At 41.4% G+C, this 20,947-nt stretch overlaps 1 protein-coding gene across 1 annotated transcript; it reads left to right on the forward strand.

Moving 5' to 3' along the window:
- The first annotated feature begins 824 nt into the window (after nucleotides 1–824).
- On the forward strand, nucleotides 825–1,412 carry LOC148790382 (uncharacterized). Its single transcript, XM_088892279.1, has one exon. The coding sequence runs from the start codon at nucleotides 825–827 to the stop codon at nucleotides 1,410–1,412; it is 588 nt and encodes a 195-aa protein (XP_088748405.1).
- The last annotated feature ends 19,535 nt before the right edge of the window (nucleotides 1,413–20,947 follow it).

Consider the following 20,947-nt stretch of genomic DNA (forward strand, 5'->3'; position numbering starts at 1 on the left):
ATAAGTGCTTGGTCCATGTTTAATCGTATGTGGCTCTCTATGGACATCATGGCTGAATGCGCATCATTGCCATGATGCCCTTAGATCATTGGATGATCTCCCTTCTCAATAGGCCCCCTGATGAGTTTCCTTTCCAAGTGGAACCCCACGGAACCCTAGCCCGTTTTGGGCTCATTTGAATCTGACTTTATTAAAGTCAATGGGAGCCACTTTGGTATGACCTAAACCAAACCTACGGACTATTTTGTGCCATCTGGATTAATATAAATTCAAGTGATAGGGAATATCATATAATGAATTCTCTAAAGGCCTTCCGTCATTAGTATGAAGGTGGGCTAAATCGGTGGGTGGAGATGCATCATAAAATTGGGTTATCCATTTTACTTTTCCAGTCGGTTGGATTGCTTCATGAGATGATAGAGGCGTCATAGACCGATGTGGGAGAGGCCTATCCTAAAATGGAAGACTCTTTCATGGTACCTTGGGGTCCACGATATGACAGGTCAACACTTACCAGACATAAAGGTTTAACCAAAAATGGCAATGAACCTTGTCTAATGGAGGCCAAAGGGAAAGCTCATTGGATGGGTAGATATGATTCTTCACAGAAAGTGGTGGGACTTTGCAGCTGAAATAGTTAGCTTCATGCACCTATGTGATTTCCTACATTTCCAGGGGCATGCACCGTGTCCCCATCACTGAGATAGGAGGAAAATCTCAAAGATGAATAAATGGAGATGGAATATAGGTAAAAGACTTTTCTATGTAAGATAACATGAATCAATTTAAGGTCATGGACTAATATTTGTTGCCTTTTATCAGAAATGGCACACAAACAATTCGCCAAACTGTTGGATGATAATAAACTTAAGGGACCCAACTATGTTGACTGGTACCATAACCTTAATCTGGTTCTGTCATTCGAGAAATTGGACAAGGTTGCTAAGAATCCTGCTCCGGAACATCCGGATGACAGGGCTTATGAGGTTCAAAAGAGGGAATATAGGTATTGGGAAGAGAAAAATTCTCTTGCCCGTTGTTATATCGTAGCGTCTTTAGATAATGCTATCCAGAGACAATTCGATACGATCGAAGTCTATAAAGACATTTTGGATAGTTTAAAGACTATGTATAAGGAGCCGAATCGTTCTGCCCGTCAAAAGGTCTTCAAGCTGTTGATGACCACACAGATGACCAAGAGCCATCAGGTCCATGACCACACCATGCGGATGATGGGGTATATTAACGAACTGGAGGCTCTTGGATCCCAGTTCGATGATGACACCAAAACTGATGCCATACTAAACTCTCTGCCTCCCTCCTTCAATCAGTTTGTCATGAACTACAACATAAATGAGCTAAAGGTTAGCCTTCTGGAACTTAGCAATATGTTGCAGAGGACTGAAGACTAATTAAGAAGGATAAACCGGTAGCTATGCTTGTGGAAGGTGGCAAATCGGGAAAGGGAAAGAGGAAGGACAAGAAGAGGCCTCAGAACAAAGCGAGCAAGTCAGAAAAGCAGAATAAAGACAAAGCATCAGAGTGCCTGGGTGATATGTGCTGCAAGAAGAAGAGAATCAAAGCGCCTGGGTGTCTTTTACCCGGGGAGGGAACTCTTATGCTTAAGTCAATGATAGTTCTTTTGAGAGATTGAGAGAGCTTGAGAGTGTATGACTGCATGTACCTTTTCAGGTAGAAGTGAGTGCCTTTTATAGGCACTAGTGGTCAGATCTCTCTTGTAATGGGCTTGAGCTCCTCGCGGAGGCATTTTCGCTTTGTTAGGCGAGTTAATGTGCCGGTTGTGAGATCTACGTAGGTTTACTAACTACTCGAGTAATTCTGAGGCAAGCAACATGGTAGACCATTCTAACGGTCGAGGTATCGATGCTCTTGGTAGCGTACTGCTAGAGACGGTTAGCGAAGTGTCATCCAAAGGCCACATGCCATTGTATGATTGGGAGGACCAAATTACCCCTCATCATAATTCGAATGCACTGTGAACCATCAATAGAAAGGTTGGGACATTGGGTAGAAATGAAAGATGACATAACAACAGAGGATTGGAGACATGGTGTCTTACAAAAACTAAGTAACCCAATGGAGGCGATGCAGGACGGTAAGATACTATTAAGGTTCCAACTATTGAATGGAGTACTATACCACAGGTTGGTAGGTGGAGTTAGGGCAAGATGCTTAGGGCCGAAAGAGGCCCAAAGAGTTAGGGCAACTACTGAAGTGTTTCGAACAACTTTTCCGCCCAGTCCTTTTGGTTTTCTACTACCATCTTACTCAACATCTTCAACAACGTTTTGTTGGTTGCCTCTACAACCTATATCCCAAAAGGAAATGAGCAAGCAGAGGCAACCAACAAAACCTTGTTGAAGATGCTGAGTAAGATGGTAGTAGAAAACCAAAAGGACTGGGCGGAAAAGTTGTTCAAAAATCTTTGGGCTTATTGCACAACAATCAGAAAGAGCATACAGGCCCCTAATCTTTGGCATATGGCCAGGAAGGTGTTCTACTAGTGGAGATACAAACATTATCTGCCCGAGTAGCCTATACGATGGGAAAACGCTTCCGAATGGAGGAGATGGACCAATTGCTCAATGACAAACTAGAATGCATAGAAGAGGCTAGAGAGAAGTCATTGTAGAAACAAATTAAATAGAAATAAATAATGGCCTCTAACTTCAACAAATTAGTAAAGCCCAGAAAATTCAAAGAGGGTGACAAGGTAACAAAAATTGCACTCCGTGTAAGGCAAGGTAAATCAGTTGGAAAATTTGCACCTAACTAGGTTAGACCATATATTATCCAAGAAGCTTACCCAACCAGATACTCTATGTACTAAAGAGTGTATCTACAAATGAGCAGGATGAGACAATGAATGTGTTAGATAGTGTATTTCCTTAGCTCCATAGATGCACAAATACATTTATTATAAATCAACAAAAGTACATTATTGTTTCATGTTGATACGGTATGTTTCTATAAAATTAACCCTTAATCTGGACACTTATGAGACTTGTGTTAGTTTAGAATGTTCTCAACCATTTGGTAGACTTGAGGAGTTTATCCTGTCAAGGCTGAAACTGATGTCATGCCTAAGAAGTTGGGGTAGCTTGTCTCAACTGCCAGTGTTAGACCTAAAGCACATGCAGTGTGTGTTTGGTTGAAACACTGAACCCGAACCATTTTCTAGCTATGCCCTAGACCTTGGAGATTGATGGGCAAAACTGGAAAGTTACACATAACCCCGAGACTTGATTATGGTACTGCACTAGGTGTCAGATTGAGTTGTCTTTGATATACCAATCAGTAAAATCCATTGTGGGTCAAAACCTAGGTATGTTGGGTGTGTGCATCGGAAAAATCGGGTTCACTTGCCACTTGGGCTGGGAATGGAATCACCACCCATCAGTTAAGAAATGGAGGTGATGGCACCTCCGAGAATGGCATGAAAATCATTTTACTAAATAGTGACTCCAAAGTCCAAGGCACTGGTCTAACTAGTTTGGGTAAGACTCGGATGGGACAGGGAAGGGGTTAGGCACCCCTCTCCTGTGTCCGTAGGTGGGGCCCACATGGTAGTTGAAAAACAAATAGGAATAACTATTCTATGAACTAAAGGAATAAAAAAATAACAAGGAACAAAACATCATAAAAAATTCATTGCAGGAAGAACTCATAGCTTTTGATATTTAGAATACAAGAGAAAAGCGTATGATGAACATTATAGAACCCAAAGAAAAAAAATTATAGAACCTTGAAAACATTCTATTCAATTAAAGCAAACATGGTTAAAACCTAAGAAACTAACGATTAAGAACAAGAAGAAACAAACTAATTTTAAAGAAACCTTTTGTAACAAACAAAGCAAATCTGGACTGGTATTGAGAGTTACTGGGGATGAATCAGCCAGGTCTCTCTCCTCCCAGTTGTAGATATAGTAAAACCAACAGGCACATGAGAGCACGAATGAAACAAAACAGATGAGCAGAAATGAGCATTGAGCATTACCTGACTGAAATTTAGCTTGAATTTAGAAAGCTGCAAGGGCATATTTCGGCCTCGAGGTTTCTCTTCAAATGACACGATGAAAATGAGGGAGTGTGTATTTTGGCCCAAATTCGATCGCTGAAATAGGATGTCGTGGTTTATTTTCTAGCTTCAAACAGACATGGTGTTTGGTTCTTCCTGATCATGGTGTTCAGTGTGTTCTACAGGAGGTGATCAAAGATTACAATAGTCACACGAATCCTCCTAACTTCTAGGGTTCACCGGACTCCGGATGAGGTTTGAGAAACAAGTGAGGTCAAGGTTCATTGTAGATGAATATGCAATAGCCCTCCCAAAAACAGAGGAGAGGGAATAGACTGTGTTGAAGATGACGAAACTCTCTCTGGATTTCGCAAAAGGAGGAGAGGGGTTAATGAGGGAAGCTGGCGCAGAGAGAAAAGGAAGAACCCAAGAGTGGAAGAAATCTGAGAGAATACAAACTCTGGTCACCGTTATCGCCTTCTCGTCTAAGAGATGGGGATGATGAATAGTAGGCTTCGGGGGATTGGAAGAAGAAGAATGTCGCCGCTTAGTTTCGTCGCCATTGCTCAGGTTCAGATGGAAGAGAGTCTAGATCTGCCGCTGCTACAACCTACAACGAAGATGACGAGAGGTGAATCGAGAGAGGGTGTGGTGAGAGGAAGGAGAGAAAGAAGGAGGAGGAGAAGGAGAAGGAGAAGAAAATAAGAGAGAGAATTTCGTCAATCCGTCGTTGTGTGTCGAAGGGTGAGCGAGAGTGAACGGTAGCCAAATATCCCCTCCCTCTCTATTTTCCTTCGCTTAGGGTAAATTCAGTTTAAGGCTTGTTTTTATGAGGAGACTGGGGGTATTTTGGTAATTTTAGAGGCTTTAGGTATTTTTGTAATTTTGAAAAAAGGGTCAAACCAGTTTTAAGGGGTTGAACCGGGGTTCTAATTGAATGGAAAAGATTTTGGATCAAAATTGGAAGGTTGAGATGGGTCTGACTATAGATGGGGTTTTGTATGTGAGGGCCAGTGAGATTGATCGAAACATAATCTTTTTGGATGGAAGGGTTAATGAGGGAAATTTTGGCTGAAATTTTGTAAGATGGGGATTTTGGGCATTCTGAGTTGATTGGTGGGGTCAGATTGGATAATTGAGCCCGGATCGGGCATATTTGGAATCCGGTCAATCTAGAGCCTTGAAATGGAAACTGTGTTGTCGGGGGTGCATTTAGAGGTGTGCATTTAGAGGGGTCTGGGGTCCGATGATGAGGTCTGATCAATCTTAGAGGGTCAAGGTCATAGGAATTTGGGTCAATGGAATGTTTTGAAATGAAATCTTGGTTTGATAGAGGGACAAATGAGGGAATCTTGGGTTGGAACTTCATGGGTAGGTGTTTTGGTGTGTTTGGAGTCTAAAGGTGTGGTTTGATCGGCTCGGGTGCGCCAAGATCAATGCAATTTGGGTTCTAAGTGTTTTAGGCTAATCAGGAAGGTCGAAATGGAACTTTTGTTTGATGAGTGGGAAATAGGGGAATATTGAGTTGAAATTTTACGGGTAGGTGTTTTGGGAGATCCTAGGTCTAAGGGTTGTGTCAGATCTAGTGTTTGAGGTGTCAGTAGGGGTCGATTGGGGCCATCGCATTGGTACCAGACAGGTCTAACATTGGATCTAAGGGCTCTTAGGGTGAAACTTGGGTTTTCTGGGTTTTTGGGTGTTTTAGAGAGGTTGGAAGGGCCTGATTGTGTATTTAGGGTGAATTGGAGGCTCAGGTAGTGGACTGAGCAAAAATCGGGTGCTGACAACTGCCCCTCTTTGTTGTGAGGTAGGAAACTTCGAAACAACAAAGACCAAAAGAAGCACACAGAGATTTTTGTGAAGGGCGGTTTGGGTCCTCTTGTGCCACGAGGTTTGCGGTCTACCACATATGCTTCTAGGGGCAACCACTATTCGTGTTGTCCTCTTAGTGTACATCCAAAGTTGGCTGAAGGATTCTACTTTTACGTTTTCGATGTTGATTCTGTAGGCAGTGTGCATCCCTTGTATGCATTGTTCTACAAAACCCTTTTCTATTGTGTGTTCCTGAAAGACTGAATGGGTCAACTTGTGGACTTGCATGCGTAGGTTAGGGGGACCTCTCCGTTGTGTTGTTGTGTTGTGGAGGTTAGCCTTGGTTAGCCCCATTCCAAGGCAAACCATTTGGACAAGAACTTCTTTGTGAGCTCCGCCCAAGAGGCATTGCTCCCTGCCATCAGGTTAACAAATGAGGAGTAAGCTGGTTTAGTGAGGGATTTAGAAAATTCCTTGACCTTCAGATCTCCATCCATGCTGAATACGCCTTGTGCATCCTCAAACTTATTGACATGTTCTGGCAGGCTCCCTTTCTCCCCATCATATTGGGGCCACTGTTGCGAAGGAGTGTAATTGGTTAGGTAAGGCTTTTACAAGATGCAGTTAAAGTAAGGCTTCTGTTGGGTGAGGGTTGTTTGGGTCTTGTTTTGGCTTTCCTCTATTAGACCCTGAACATATTCCTTAATTTCCATATGGCTAACGGGTGTGTTAGTTATCACTTGGTTGTGTGCTATCGTCATTGTTTGTCCGGCAGAATGCTGGGTTCGCTAGGCTATAGTGGGCACGAATGGGTGATCAGTTTGAAGGAATGAGAGATCCATCATAAGGATGGCTGAACCCTGCAGGAAGGTTGGGTAAAATTTAAAAAGTTTCTCTTTCTCCCATTGGGGAACCACATTCCCTATTTTAGAAAACTGCATTTTCAAGGATCAATCTTGAACCCAAAACTGGACCATATCTGAAACCAAAAAGGGATATATTTGATACGAAGTAACTCCCAATGAAAGTGTTCACACCCAAGGAGAAGGCTAAAACAAGGTTCCATCGTAGATTCCACAACCGAAGCTGTCATCACATAGAAAAGGCTTTTAATCTATGTTCCATTTCCATTTTGGGCATCTCTCAGATTCCCTCAAATCTCAATGACGGAAACAGTTTTGTCTCTGGAAATGTGGGAAACCACATGGAGTGCATGGAGCCAAGTGCTTCAACTGCAAAACCCTTGTCAAACCAGGTTCATAGCCACTCATCTTATGAGGTTTTCCTTTCGCCTCTGTCAAACAAGGTTCATAGCCATTTTAGGTTAAATCTTTCTATCCAGTAAGTGCTCACCCATCATGTTCGTGAATGCCAAGGTACCATGAGAGAGTCTTCTATTTTAGGATAGACCCCTCCCACATTGGTCTATGACACCCCTATCATCTCATGGGGCAATCCAACCAACTGCATTAACACTTGGATAGCCAAATTTTATGGTGCATCTCCACCCACCAATACAACCAACCTTCATACTAATGATGGAAGGCTTTTATAGAATTCATCATATGAAATTCCCTATCACATGCAGTTATATTTAATGGAGGGAACAAAAACCCTCTAGATCTGATTTAGGTCAAATCAATGTAGCTCCCATTGACTTTCATAAAGCCAGATTCAAACTGGGCACAAAGCGGCTAGGGTTCTATGGTGTTCTTCTTGTGAAGAAACTAAAGTGGGCCCCATTGAGAAAGGTAGATCATCCAATGATCTTAAGGGAACCATGGCAATGATTTGCATTTATCCATGGTGTTCGAAAGAGCCACTATCAAATTAACATGGGCCAAGCACTTATGGACCATGTATGCAGCACATCACATCACATACATCACATGCATGAAATCCATAATTGATCTAATCAATTAAATATGTGTAAAAGCCATAATTAAAATCTAAAAACCTTTTCAGCCCATTTAAGGCCCATAATATTATCAAAAAATATTATCTAGGTATATGGGCTAAACTGCGAAGAGCAGTTCGGCCCACATAGCATTTATTCTGAATTGGGCTAAAGCTGTTTTAACAAATCAAAACTGGGTTTTAGAGATGTGGGCTGAATTGCGTCTTGCAATTAACCATCAACCCCTCGGCCTATAAAGGAAATTTTTGGGCTGAGAACAGCCCCATCGAACCACAAATTCGACCCAACCAGTTTGGACTAATCTGGTTCGAATGGGTCTAGGGTTTGATGTTTAATTTGAGATCCAATTCAAGAAACATGATATGGAAATAAAGAAACTGGTACATGACAATTAAGAATCAGTAAATAAAAGCAAGATGGCTGTTTGTAAGGCTGCAACCCTACAAAACAAAAGTTAGTTCACAGTTTGCAGTTTCCAAAACTACAAATCGTAGATTGTCAAACCTAAATCTGCAAAATTTTCTCCCTCGCACTTCTAACTTCATCTTCAATGAAATAAAAAAGAAAACCTAATTTTTTCTATTAATATTACATCAGAATCAAATTCCTATACATTTTGTCTAAAATTAAAAAATAAAAAGAATAATTATAGACCAAGAATGAATAGAAAAACGTAGATGCGCAGATTTCTTGCACCATAGAAATATTTCGATCTCCTCCATATGAACAACCCAAAATTCAAGAAATATAAATAGAACAATTCTAAATATATAACAAAATAATAAAGATTTATTTTCAGATCATTTGCCCGAAACTAGGAACCGATTTCCTACAAAATATCGCTAACTGTGCAAATCGGCTAGAACGCATTTTACCCATTTACGCAGATCCAGATCTGAGCTAATTCGGTTTAAGACTTGAACCTAGCTCTGATACCACTGTAGGGATGACAGATCCATCATATGGATGGCCGATTGGCATATCAAAGATAGCCCAATCCGACACCTAGTGCAGTATCATAATCGAGTCTAAGGGTTAGGTGTAACATTCCAGTTTTGCCCATTTATCTCCAAGGTCCAGGGCAATATTGGAATTTTGGTCCAGTTCAGGGTTTCAAGAAAACCCATATTGCATGTACCTCAGGTCTCACCCTGGCAGCTGAGACAAGCCACCCCAACCAACTTGGTGGTACATCAGTGTCAGCCTTGGCAGGATAAATCTCCCCAGATTTATCCAACGGCTATGAAGATTCTAAACTAACACGAGTCTCATTAAGTGTCCAATTTCAAGGTATTACATAGAAATACACCACAATGACATGAATCAATTATGTGCTTTTGTTCTTTTACAATAAATGTCAAAATGTACATCAATCTGATTGGAGCTAAGGGCATATCTGTCTAATAGTTCATGCCCAAGGAGAAGACCAAAACCCGCTTCCACGGAAGATGACACAGTGTGTGATGAATCAGGATCAACAGGATGGCTCTTCAGTAAGAACCAAGATTCTTCAGCAAGAGTAGAACAGGGACTGGTGAGCACGACTTCAGATTGTTTTTTCAACCAAGAAACAATATCAACAACCTATTTTTATCAATTTCACAAGAGGAGATCGAACTGGGTAGGAATGGCAAGAATATGAGAGAATTTTGCAAATTGTTATGTGTTAAACTGAGGAATTCGCCCTCTATTTGTAGTCTTTTTTGGATCAACCTCCTAATCTAATCAGGAGAGAGGTTTCTTGATCCAAATATGATATTTTGATCTGGACTCTTAAATGGATAAGACTTATCTTACTTTTCAACTAATCCCAATCAAATTATAAATCAGATCTTTCCTCCTTTTAATTAATTAACTTAAGCCCAGTTCGAATTATGCTTTAGGCCCATTAAGCCTGTGGGCCCATTTACTCCTTAACCTGCTGCCATGTTGGCTCTCTTTGTATGGCATGCAACCCAAACATTGATCTGTACATCAGCCACATGCGTTCATCCCAGCCTTTGTTACAATGCCAAGCCGAATTCACTACCAAAGACAATGAACCCTTGAATCCATCACCATGGGCTCTTAATGGGCCCAGCAATTACACTAAATGGTTCTTGGATCCAGCCACCTTATAAAACCCAAGAACTGTGAGTAGATGCAAGATTAGCCCATTAGGTATTTCCCTCAATGGTCTTACACTTAACCTCTCAACCCTTAATGATCAAACACTGCCCGACAAGAGAGGACCTCTTCCTTGGCTGAAGGTAGAATGCTGCACTCTCTGCTCACATGGATCCCGGGAATATATATATCTATATAAATATATTTTGCAAAACAAATCTCAATGTTTGAAATCAATTTCCGGCAGTTTAGGTTTCCATCAGAGAGAGTGTATTCCCTGATCATTCACTTTGTCCAACAAAGGGGCTGATCCTGTCAATATGATCACCCACTCAAGTGAATTCTCGGACTGTCCCAACATACCCTGCTTTTGACCCCCTCTAAGGCTTTCACTGATTGGTACATCAAAGACTGCTCAATCCGACACCTAGTGCAGTATCATAATCGAGTTTAGGGGTCAGGTGTAACATTCCAGTTTTTCCCATCTATATCTAAGGTCTAGGGCAATACTGGAATTTGGTATGGTTCAGGGTCTCAGGAGAACCCACACTGCATGTGCCTCAAGTTTCACCCTGGTAGTTGAGAGAAGCCACCCCAACCAACTTGGCGGCACATCATTGTTAGCCTTGGCAGGATAAATCTCCCCAAATTTATCCAACAACTATGAAGATTATAAACTAACACGAGTCTCATAAGTATCCATTTTAAGGGTATTACACAAAAACACACCACAATGACATGAATCAATTATGTACTTTATTCGTTTACAATAAATGTAAAAAGATACATCAATCTGATTGGATCTAAGGGCATAACTGTCCAACACGATTTTGAGTGAGTGCCACCTGGCCATAGCCACAGGACGGCTAGTAGGGGTTTGTGCAGGTGGTTCTATAGAGGTGAAGGGAGGGTGTTTAGGAGTTGCCAACCTTTGCAACAATAGCTGCAAGGTGCTTCGCATCTCTACCTACATCTGCTCAATGCAGTCGAAGCGGGACTCATCTAACTATTCTATAGTTTTTTCTGTCTATCCCTGTTATTTCAGGTAGATTTTAGTATCTTTTGTTTTGTTATTATTTATATGGATTTATTCAATATGCTGTGCCTTCAATTCTATTGGTTTCTATTTGGCTTGTTCATTGTCTTTCTAAAGTGAGATCATCACGGTGTCTGTTTGCAAAGACGGTATGGTGAAATAGTTTTGGTTGAAACATCATTAAAAATGAGTGCATTTATGGAGGTATATAGGTCTTAGAGAGTACAATAACCATTCTCATTAAAGCAGTAGATGTACGCACGATATGTATTCAATTTTTATTAGAAATACTTGCGTACAATGATGGACATATTTGGCCTATAATGAGTATTCAATACTATGTATGCATAGTGATCATTCGGTTTAAGCAATAAGTGCGTGACAATTATTTGATTTTTAGCAAAAGATGCATGTACAGTGGTCGATTTAAATTTGGTGATGGCAGTATAGTCTGGAGCATGTATTTGAGGATGTACATATTGCAAATATCAAAGTCATACCTTTGGAATGGCTTTCTTGGAAGTTGGCACGCCATCGTCCCCGTACTCCCCCACAATAGTGTAGTAACTTCTTCCATCGTCACCGATGACTCTGACACACCTAGTTCTTTTCTTCCTCTACTATGCAACATGGGATTCACTCGTGGGGCTAGGCAACTGCACTCCTTGTACTTTGGCCACTCGGGTCTCGCCTTCGTCAACTAGCTCTGTATAGTAGATCGCATCCTATAAATGAGCCTCCATTTTTTCAAAGGGGACACGAGTCACCGGGGTCCTTACCACACATTCCCTGTGTTTTTCTTTGATTTATTGATGGTACATCGATGGGACCAGGGCCAACCTGTGTATCAGCGGATGTCCTAACAGGACGTGGTATACTATCCATCCAGAGATCACTTCAAATTCTTGGGTGATAGTGAATGACCCTATCGTAACCAGTAGCTCGATGCATCCTTTTGTGATGGATGCGTTGTAATTGAAGTTCGTTACTTCTATAGGTACTCCCTTGACTGTCTCCTTCTAAATATTCACCAACTTCAAGGTGTGGATAGATTGAAGGAAGGGTTAGGATCCATCATATGAATGGACAAACCATGCTAGACAGCTGGACGAAATTTCAAAAATTTTCTAATCCTTTTCGGAATAAAATCCCTTTGTTTTGAAAAACTGCATTTTTGGGATTAATCTTGCACTGAACCGGACTAGATTCGAGACCAATCAAAGAGGGAGATATGTACCAGATACGGATACCACAAATGCAAATACCAAGGTGGAATTTCACACCCAAATCAGTCCTAAAACAACCTCTATTGAATATGGCATAGTGCACTTTTGAACTAAGGTAGTGAGCACAAAATTTCTCCAGATTTTTCTTGCACAAATCACAGGAAAAACTTATCTATATCAGTCCTATATATCTGAGATCAAACTAGGAGACAAAAGGGTGCAGAGAGGACCAAAAACTATAAAAATATGAAGCTGTCCAGGACTGGTCCGCCCCCTCCTCTTTTATAATCTCTTGTGAATCCATCTCCTAATATAATTAGGATATAATCCAGATCTAAATCAAATCTGGACTCGAATTAGAGATATACCTTATCTTCTTATAAAATTAAGTGCTCCATACCTAGATCCAAATCCAGATTTGCCCCATGTCACATGACAGCTGAACTTCAACTATCATGTGACAACTTAATTAATCATATTAATTATGGGCTTCAGGCCCATCAGCTATAAGGCTCATCACCCAAGGGTGTTCATGGCCAACTTAGGCCTTATTTGTATGGCGTAGGACCCAACAATGACCTCACATAAGTCCACATGAATTTGGTACAGCCTCTGCGAAAAGGCTTGGCTGAATTCATTGATAAATGCAATGAACTCCTGAGCACATCACTATGGACATATGGGCCCAACATTTACACTTAAATGATCATTGAATTTAATCATCCTATAATGACACAAGGATAATGAACTTATGTAAGATAAATCCCATCAAATAATCATCCCTATAATGGTCTCTTACACTTAACCTCTCGGCCCATAATGATTAAACACTGCCCGACAGGGAAAGACCTCTCCCCTGGTTGCAAGGTGTAGTGTAACACTATTTTCTCGGATGCATCCCGGGAATTAAAACCTTTTGCAAACATTTTTCATAAAACATAACACCACCACTTTCTATGATGGGTCACGTATCCACCCATCCAATAAACTTTCTTTTGGCCTCCATCAAACCAGGTTCATTGCCAAGTTAAGTTAAACCTTTCTGTTTGGTAAGTGCAGATCTGTCAGATCCTGAGCTCTAGGGTACTGTGGAAGATTCTTCAATTTCAGGAAAGGCCCCTCCCACTAGTCTATGACGCCCCTATCATCTCATGAAGCAAGCCCACTAGCTGTCTCAATGAAATGGATATCCCAATTTTATGGTCCATTTCCACCCACCAAATTAGCATGTTTTCATGCTAATGATGGAAGTGTTAGACAGTAGTATGCCCTTAGTTCCAATCAAAATGATGTACATTATGACATTTATTGTAAATGAATAAAGTACATATTTGATTCATGTTCTTGTGGTGTGTTTCTATGTAATACCCTTAAACTGGACACTTATGAGACTCGTGTTAGTTTAGAATGTTCACAGCTGTTGGATAAGTCTGGGGAGATTTATCCTGCCAAGGCTGACACTGGTGTGCTGCCAAATGTTGGAGTGGCCTGTCTCAGTCGCCAGAGTGAGACCCGAGGCACATGCAATGTAGGTTTACTTGAAACCCTGAACCAGACCAGATTTCCAGTCTTGCCCTGGACCTTGGAGATTGATGGGCAATACTGGAAAGTTACACTTGACCCCTAAACTCGATTATGATATTGCACTAGGTGTCGGATTGGGCTGTCTTTGATATGCCAATTAGTGAGATCCTTAGAGGGGGTCAAAACCTGGGTATGTTGGGACAGTCTGAGATTTCATCTGAGTGGGTGATCATAGTGACAGGATCAGCCCCTTTGTCAGACAAAGGTAATGATAGGAGATGCACTCTCTCTGATGGAAACCAAGACTGCCGACAACCGATTTGAATCGTTGAGATTTGTTTTGCAAAATATATTTTATATACGGATATATATATATATATATATATATATATATATATATATATATATATATGTTACGGTTTCTAAATGTTTGCAAAAGGTTTTAATTCCCGGGATCCATGTGAGAAAAGAGTGCAACACTGCTCCTTGCAGCCGAGGGAGAGGTCCTTTCTTGTCGGGCAGTGTTTGATCATAATGGGCTGAGATGTTAAGTGTAAGACCATTGAGGGTAATGCCTGATGGGCTAATCTTGCATCTGCCCACAGTCCCTGGGTGTTACAAGGTGGCTTGGCCCAGGGACCACTTAGTGTAAGTGTTGGGCCCATAGAGTCCATGTGATGGGCTCAAGGGGTTCACTGGGCTTTCTAGTGAATTCGGCTAGGCCTTGTAACATAGGCTGGGCTGAACCCTTGTGGTTGATGTGTAGATCAATGCTTGGGTCCCACACCATACAAGGAAACCCAACTGGGCAGTAGTTTGGAAGGTTAAGAGAGCACATATACTTATTGGGCCTAAAGCCCATTTCGAACTGGGCTGATTTGATCAGTTAAAGTAAGGGGCGGATCTGAGATTAGATTAGCAGATAGGATAGTGTGTTGACCCTATCCACTCAGAGAGTCTAGATCTAAATAAGTTTTAGATCTACAAACCTCCTAATAAGATTAGGAGATGGCTGATCTAATCTGCAAATAAGATAAGGGTCTACCCTTATCACTTAAAGGGAATTTTGATCCAGATAAGATTTGGATCAGCAACTCCTAATGAGATTAGGAGATGATCCCTTTAAGGTTATAAAAGGAGGAAGGGGGCAACAGCCTCTATATACACATTCTCACTCTCAGAGCAAGAGATACAGAAGGGAGAACATAGCACCACTGCCAGTTTGATCTCCTCTTTCAAGCAAGAATGATCAAGATTGGATCTTGATATCAGCCTTTGGAGAAAGGCTGATATGAAGTTGTGCTCTCAGCCTCCAGCGAATTCTTGTGAAGGGTTTGGTTCTTTGGAAGAACACTGCTGATTCTGCTCCATCCTACACTGCGCCATATTCAGTGGGAGCAGTTTTTGGATCCTTCCTTGGGCGTGAACACCTTCGTTGGGAGATACTATTTCTCCATATCAGGTATATCCCTCTCCTGCTTTTGGTTTCAGACCTATTTCGGTTTATGGTTCAAGATTGATCATTTAAAATACAGATTTTCTAAAACAGGGAATGTGATTCCCAGATGAGGGGAGAGTAAATTTTTTGAAATTTCGCCCAACCTACCTATAGGGTTCGGCCATGCATATGATGGATCTCTCATCCCTTCAAAAAGGCATCTGGAGAAACCATCCTATCATATTCCCTATCTCATTGCACTTATATTAATTAGGAGGGAACATGTATATCAGTCCCTAGGTCAGATTTAGGTTATACCACAATGGCTCCCACTAACTTTCATAAAGTCATTCAAATTAGCCCTTAATGGGCTAGGGTTCTTGTGAGGTTCCTCTTGGGGAGGAAGCTATTTAAGGGGCCCATTAAAAAAGAAGATCATGCAATGATCTATGGGCGTCATGGCAATGATGTGCATTCAGCCATGATGTTCGCAGAGAGCCACATAAGTCAATACTTGGGCCAAGCACTTGTGGCCCATGAACGAATCACATCCATTTAGAACATCACATATACACACACAATTAATCCAAATCAATTTAAAACTTGTAAAACCCATATGCATTTAGTTAACACATGATCAACCCATCAATGGACCAAATTATCTAATAATTTTATCTTGATATATGGGCTAAACTGAAAAAAGCAGTTTGGCTCATATAGTAGTCCATGTTGAAATGGGTTAGTCTTGTTTTAATCTAACATAAAGGAGTTTTCAAGTATTGGTCGAATTGGTCTATGCACTGGGCCATCAAACCCCTGGACTAAAACTGATTTTGGGACACTTAAACCGTGATCCAAGGGGCTATGGTCAGACCCCAAAGAACCATAGGTTCGACCCAACATGATTGGACCAAAACTAGGTCAAATCAGCCTAGGGTTTGGTGTTCAAAACATGCATCAATTCACATAGGTAAGATGTGAAATTTCTGAGTTAAGATTCACAATCAAAACAACAAATAAATAGAAAACAAACCAAAATAAATAGCTAGGGCTGATAGTGTGATGCTCTGAATCCAATCTGGACAAAACTGCAACCTTGTAAAAACTACAATCTGCACATCGATCTCCATCTGCAAGCTCTGTCTTCTCCGCACACTCCAGTGATTTATCTGATGTAAAAAAAAAAGAAAAAACTCTAATTTATATTGCTTACATCAGAAAAACCTAATACATTCTTTATACAAAAGAAAATAATTAATTAAACCACATAATCAAAATAATGAATTTCGTGTACACAAAACTTGTCGCCATCAAGATTTTGATCTCCATCACACTTTCATCCCAAGAATTCAAGAACCCATAATAGAACAATCATATAATCTATCAATATATATTCACCAAAATTTCAGATCATTTGCCCATTCTGAGAATCGATTTTTTCGAATTTTCTGCTAACTGTTAGATAGTTATGCTCTTACCTCCAATCAGATTGATGTATCTTTTGACATTTATTGTAAATGAATAAAGTACATAATTGATTCATGTCATTGTGGTGTGTTTCTGTGTAATACACTTAAACTGGACACTTATAAGACCCGTGTTAGTTTAGAATCTTCACAACCATTGGATAGATCTGGGGAGATTTATCCTGCCAAGGTTGACATTGATGTGTCGCCAAGTTGGTTGGGGTGGCTTGTCTTAGCTGCCCGGGTGAGACCTGAGGTACACCTGACGAAATTCCAGTATTGCCTTGGACCATGGAGATAGATGGGCAAAACTAGAATGTTACACTTGACCCGTAGACTCGATTATGGTACTGCACTAGGTGTCGATTTGGGTTGTTTTTGATATGCCAATCAGTGAGATCGTTAGAGGGGGTCAAAACTTGGGTGTGTTGGGACAATCCGAGAATTCACCTGAGTGGGTGATCATAGTGACAGTTTCAGCCCCTTTGTCGGACAAAGTGAATGATCGGGGAATGCACTATCTCTGATGGAAACCTAAACTTCCGACACTTGATTTCAAACATTGAGATTTGTTTTGCAAAATATATTTATATAGAGATATACATATATATTATGGTTTCAAAATATTTGCAAAAGGTTCTAATTCCCGGGACCCATGTGAGTAGAGAGTGCAACACTCTACCTTCAGCCGAGGGAGAGGTCCTCTCTTGTCGAGCAGTGTTTAATCATTAAGGGTTGAGAGGTTAAGTGTAAGACCATTGAGGGTAATACCTAATGGGCTAATCTTGCATTTGTCCATAGTTCTTTGATTTTCATAAGGTGGCTGGATCCAAGAACCATTTATTGTAAATGTTGGGCCCATTAAGAGCCCATGGTGATGGACTCAGGGGTTCACTATCTCTTACAGTGAATTCGACCAAGCCTTGTAACAAAGGTTGGTAAGAACCCATGTGGTTAATGTGTAGATCAATGTTAGGGTCCCACACCATACAAAGTGAGCCAACTGGGCAACAGGTTAAAGAGTAAGTGAGCACATAAGCTTAGTGGGCCTAAGGCTCAATTCGAACTGGGCTTAAGTTAGTTAATTTAAAGGGGGCAAATTCAATTTTAAACTGATTAGGATTAGCTGAAAGATAAGATAAGTCTTATCCATTTAAGAGTTCAAATCCAAATATAAGATTTGGATTAGGAAACTCTCTCCTAGTTAGATTAGGAGGCTGATCCAAAGAAGGCTATAAATAGGGACAAATTCTTCAGAATTTACACGCAACAACAAACTACAGAACTCTTCCCCAATTTACACGCAACAACAAACACACACTGCATGTGCTTTGGGTCTAACCCTAGCAGATAAGACAAGCTGTCCCAACTTCTTTGGCAACACATTAATGTTAGTCTTGGCAGGATAAACTCCCCAAGTCTATCCAATGGCTAAGAACATTCTAAATTAACACAAGTCTCATAAGTGTGCAACTTAAGGGGTAATTTTATAGAAATATACCAATATCAACATTAAATAATAATGTACTTTTATTCATTTACAATAAATGTATTTGTACATCAATCTAATTAGAGCGAAGGGCATACACTATCTAACACAGATATCAGGTTCACGAAACTACCCGAATCGACCATCGATCGCCTCAGCTCGTAATCCCCTATCTTTGTCGTAATGTACAAAGGCCTGTTGTGATGGGGGTCGGTGGCCAACATGTCGTCCTGTGTGAACTCTACGCTTGTCTTGTCTAATCGGTGGGGTTCCAACGGTCTCCATAATGTCTCTACCAACGTTCTAATGGCAAGCCTTCTTGTTAAAGAATTGGCCCCCTATTTATTGAAGAACTGTTGTAGTTCGGCACTCTGTTCGAACCTTTGTATCATGTCTGGGTGATCTTGTCCCAACGCTCCGACTACATTGATACTCCCTCCTTGGGTATATGCAGAGAGGAGGTTCGTGTCTACCTGGGCTGGTTTCCTCTTAATGAAATCGTCAAGCTTCACCTTCTGTATGAATATTCGCCATAGTGAAAATTAGTCCATTAGGTTGTAGTGTGGCGACTAGTGAAAATTGCACCATCCCCCTGTTCCTCTCCTTCTCTATGTCGATCTCCACTAGTGGTGGCGCCAAATTAATGGCGCGATCTTCTACAATCTTGTTCATGATCATGATCACTTCCTCTTTAGTGCAGGCAAAAGGAGGTGGGACTGGTGCACCATTTCTTCTACCTTGGTTGTTGTTGGAATAGTAGGGCCCCTGCTTAGGCCCTCCAGTGTTGCGAAGCTTCCTATCAACAGCATAAGCCTCATTCTTCCCATACTGACCTATGGTTGATGTAGACTGAGACGTAGTGCTTTTGACAGTGCATGCCAACCTCTCCGCGCACTTCCACAATTGGCTGAAGGTTTCAACCTCCACATTCTCTATGCCTATCCTATAGGCGGGCTGCAATCCTTGCATGCATTGTTTGACGAAACTTTTCTCAGTAGCATGTTTGTCGAAGACTGAGTGGGTCAACTTCTAAAACCTCATCACATACACTAAGAGGTCTTTCCCTGCGCGTTGCCCTATGTTGTGCAGGTCTGCCATTGTCAGTCTCCACTCCAGGTTAAACCACTTGGACAGGAATCTCTTCGCCATCTCTTCCCACGAGTCAATGCTACCTACGGTCAGATTGATGAACCAGGTGTAGGCCGGCCTAGTAAAAGATTTGGAGAATTCTATGACTTTTAGATCTCTATCGAGAGCAACAGACCCTGGGACGTATTCAAACTTATTTATGTGCTCTTGTGGGCTTCCCTTCTACCCGTCGTATTGTGACCATTGTTGGGGAGGAACGTAATCGGTGGGGTAAGGTTTGTAAAGGATCTGATTGAAGTAGGGTTTCTATAAGATGAGGGAGGCATGGGCTTTATTCTGATTTTCCACCATTAGTCCTTGAACGTATTCCTTCAATTCATCACGGTTGAGTGGTGCTTCCATCATTGGGTTGGTTTGAGGGGTGACCCGAGGCTGTTCAACGGTGGGTTGGTTAGTTTGTGTAAGCACAGGGTTGGTTTTGGCAAGCTGCTCAAGCACAGTAGGGTTCTGGTTGGTAGATTGGTGGTTAGTGGGATGGATGCAGGAGGAGCAGCTATAGTAAAAGGGGATCGTCGGACCCGGCCGACTGCTAGAGGAGAAGCTACAGAGTGTCTCTCATCTCCTGTTGCATCTGCTCCATGTAGTTGAAACATGACTCGAACTCGTAGACCTTGTTCGAGAGTATTTTGATGTCAACCTACTTAGTCGACTCCATACCAAACTAATCTCCAACCTTTGGGTTGACGTTCTCTTGGTTGTTGTCATGTTCTTTTGGGATGAGGGAAAGGTTGATCTTGCACGCGGCCATCCTTTATGATCAAGGAAGAACCAGAGATTCTAATGTGAGTGAGGTGGTGAGGTTACGTACAAGGGTCTCATTGAAAGACAAAGGAAAGCCAAGAGCATAAGATTGGCTAAAGGCTAGGGCGAATGGAATGATAGAATGACTGTTTCATTATGAGTTGGACCCCTATTTGTAGGGATAGATCCCAAGGTCTTGAAAGGAATGAGCGAAAAGCATTCGATTCCCATTAGGAAAGTGAATCTCGTATTTGGTGTCGGTTGTTAGGGAACACTACTAGGGTTTCGCCATGTGTCTTATGAGATATCTCAAGGATGAGCTTTCCTTTCGTCTGAGGATTCTCATAGTACACGTGTGCTACTTCCTTTCATGACCCTCTTAAACCAATGTGGTATAGACAACGCCACTGCTTATCTCGCATGTCCTTTTTGAGCCTACGAAGCATCCTGTCACGTGCGTGCTTCTTTTTCTATCTCATCGCGATTGTGTGATGGCTTTAAGCTCATAGTAAGTCTATGCAGGTCTTAAGTTCATCGTAACATGTACCGGATCGAGAGTTCATCGTAGGTGTGCAATGAGTTATGAACTTATCGCAGGCGTTCATGTAGTATCGGTTTGACACCTATGTTCTGATGGTCTGAGTGACCATCATGTACCTACACTAGAAACTATGGCCAGGGAGCAGAGTGTCGGCTTCGTTGAGAGACCTATCAGCCAAAACAAAACTCAACCCCCATGTATTCTCCAAAAACTTTACTCGAACCAAATCCTACACAAGCCTTACCCCATCGGATATGCACCCTTGCAACATTGGTCGTTGTATGACGGATAGAAGGGGAGTCTACAAGAACATTTGAGCAAATTCAAAGATGACCCTCGCAACATTGAACAACCAGATGAGAATCTTCGATTAAATACTACTCTTTTTACTTGCAACTTACATTAAATGGAATCTTTGTAGTTGTTTACAGCAAGGTTCAAAATATCGAAACACCCGATA

Source organism: Nelumbo nucifera, chromosome 7, assembly GCF_055504915.1.
Source record: "Nelumbo nucifera cultivar China Antique chromosome 7, China Antique-T2T, whole genome shotgun sequence".
Lineage (NCBI taxonomy): Eukaryota > Viridiplantae > Streptophyta > Magnoliopsida > Proteales > Nelumbonaceae > Nelumbo > Nelumbo nucifera.

Coding starts and splice junctions, on each gene's coding strand:
- LOC148790382 (XM_088892279.1), top strand. CDS start 825: ATGGCACACAAACAATTCGCCAAACTGTTGGATGATAATAAACTTAAG.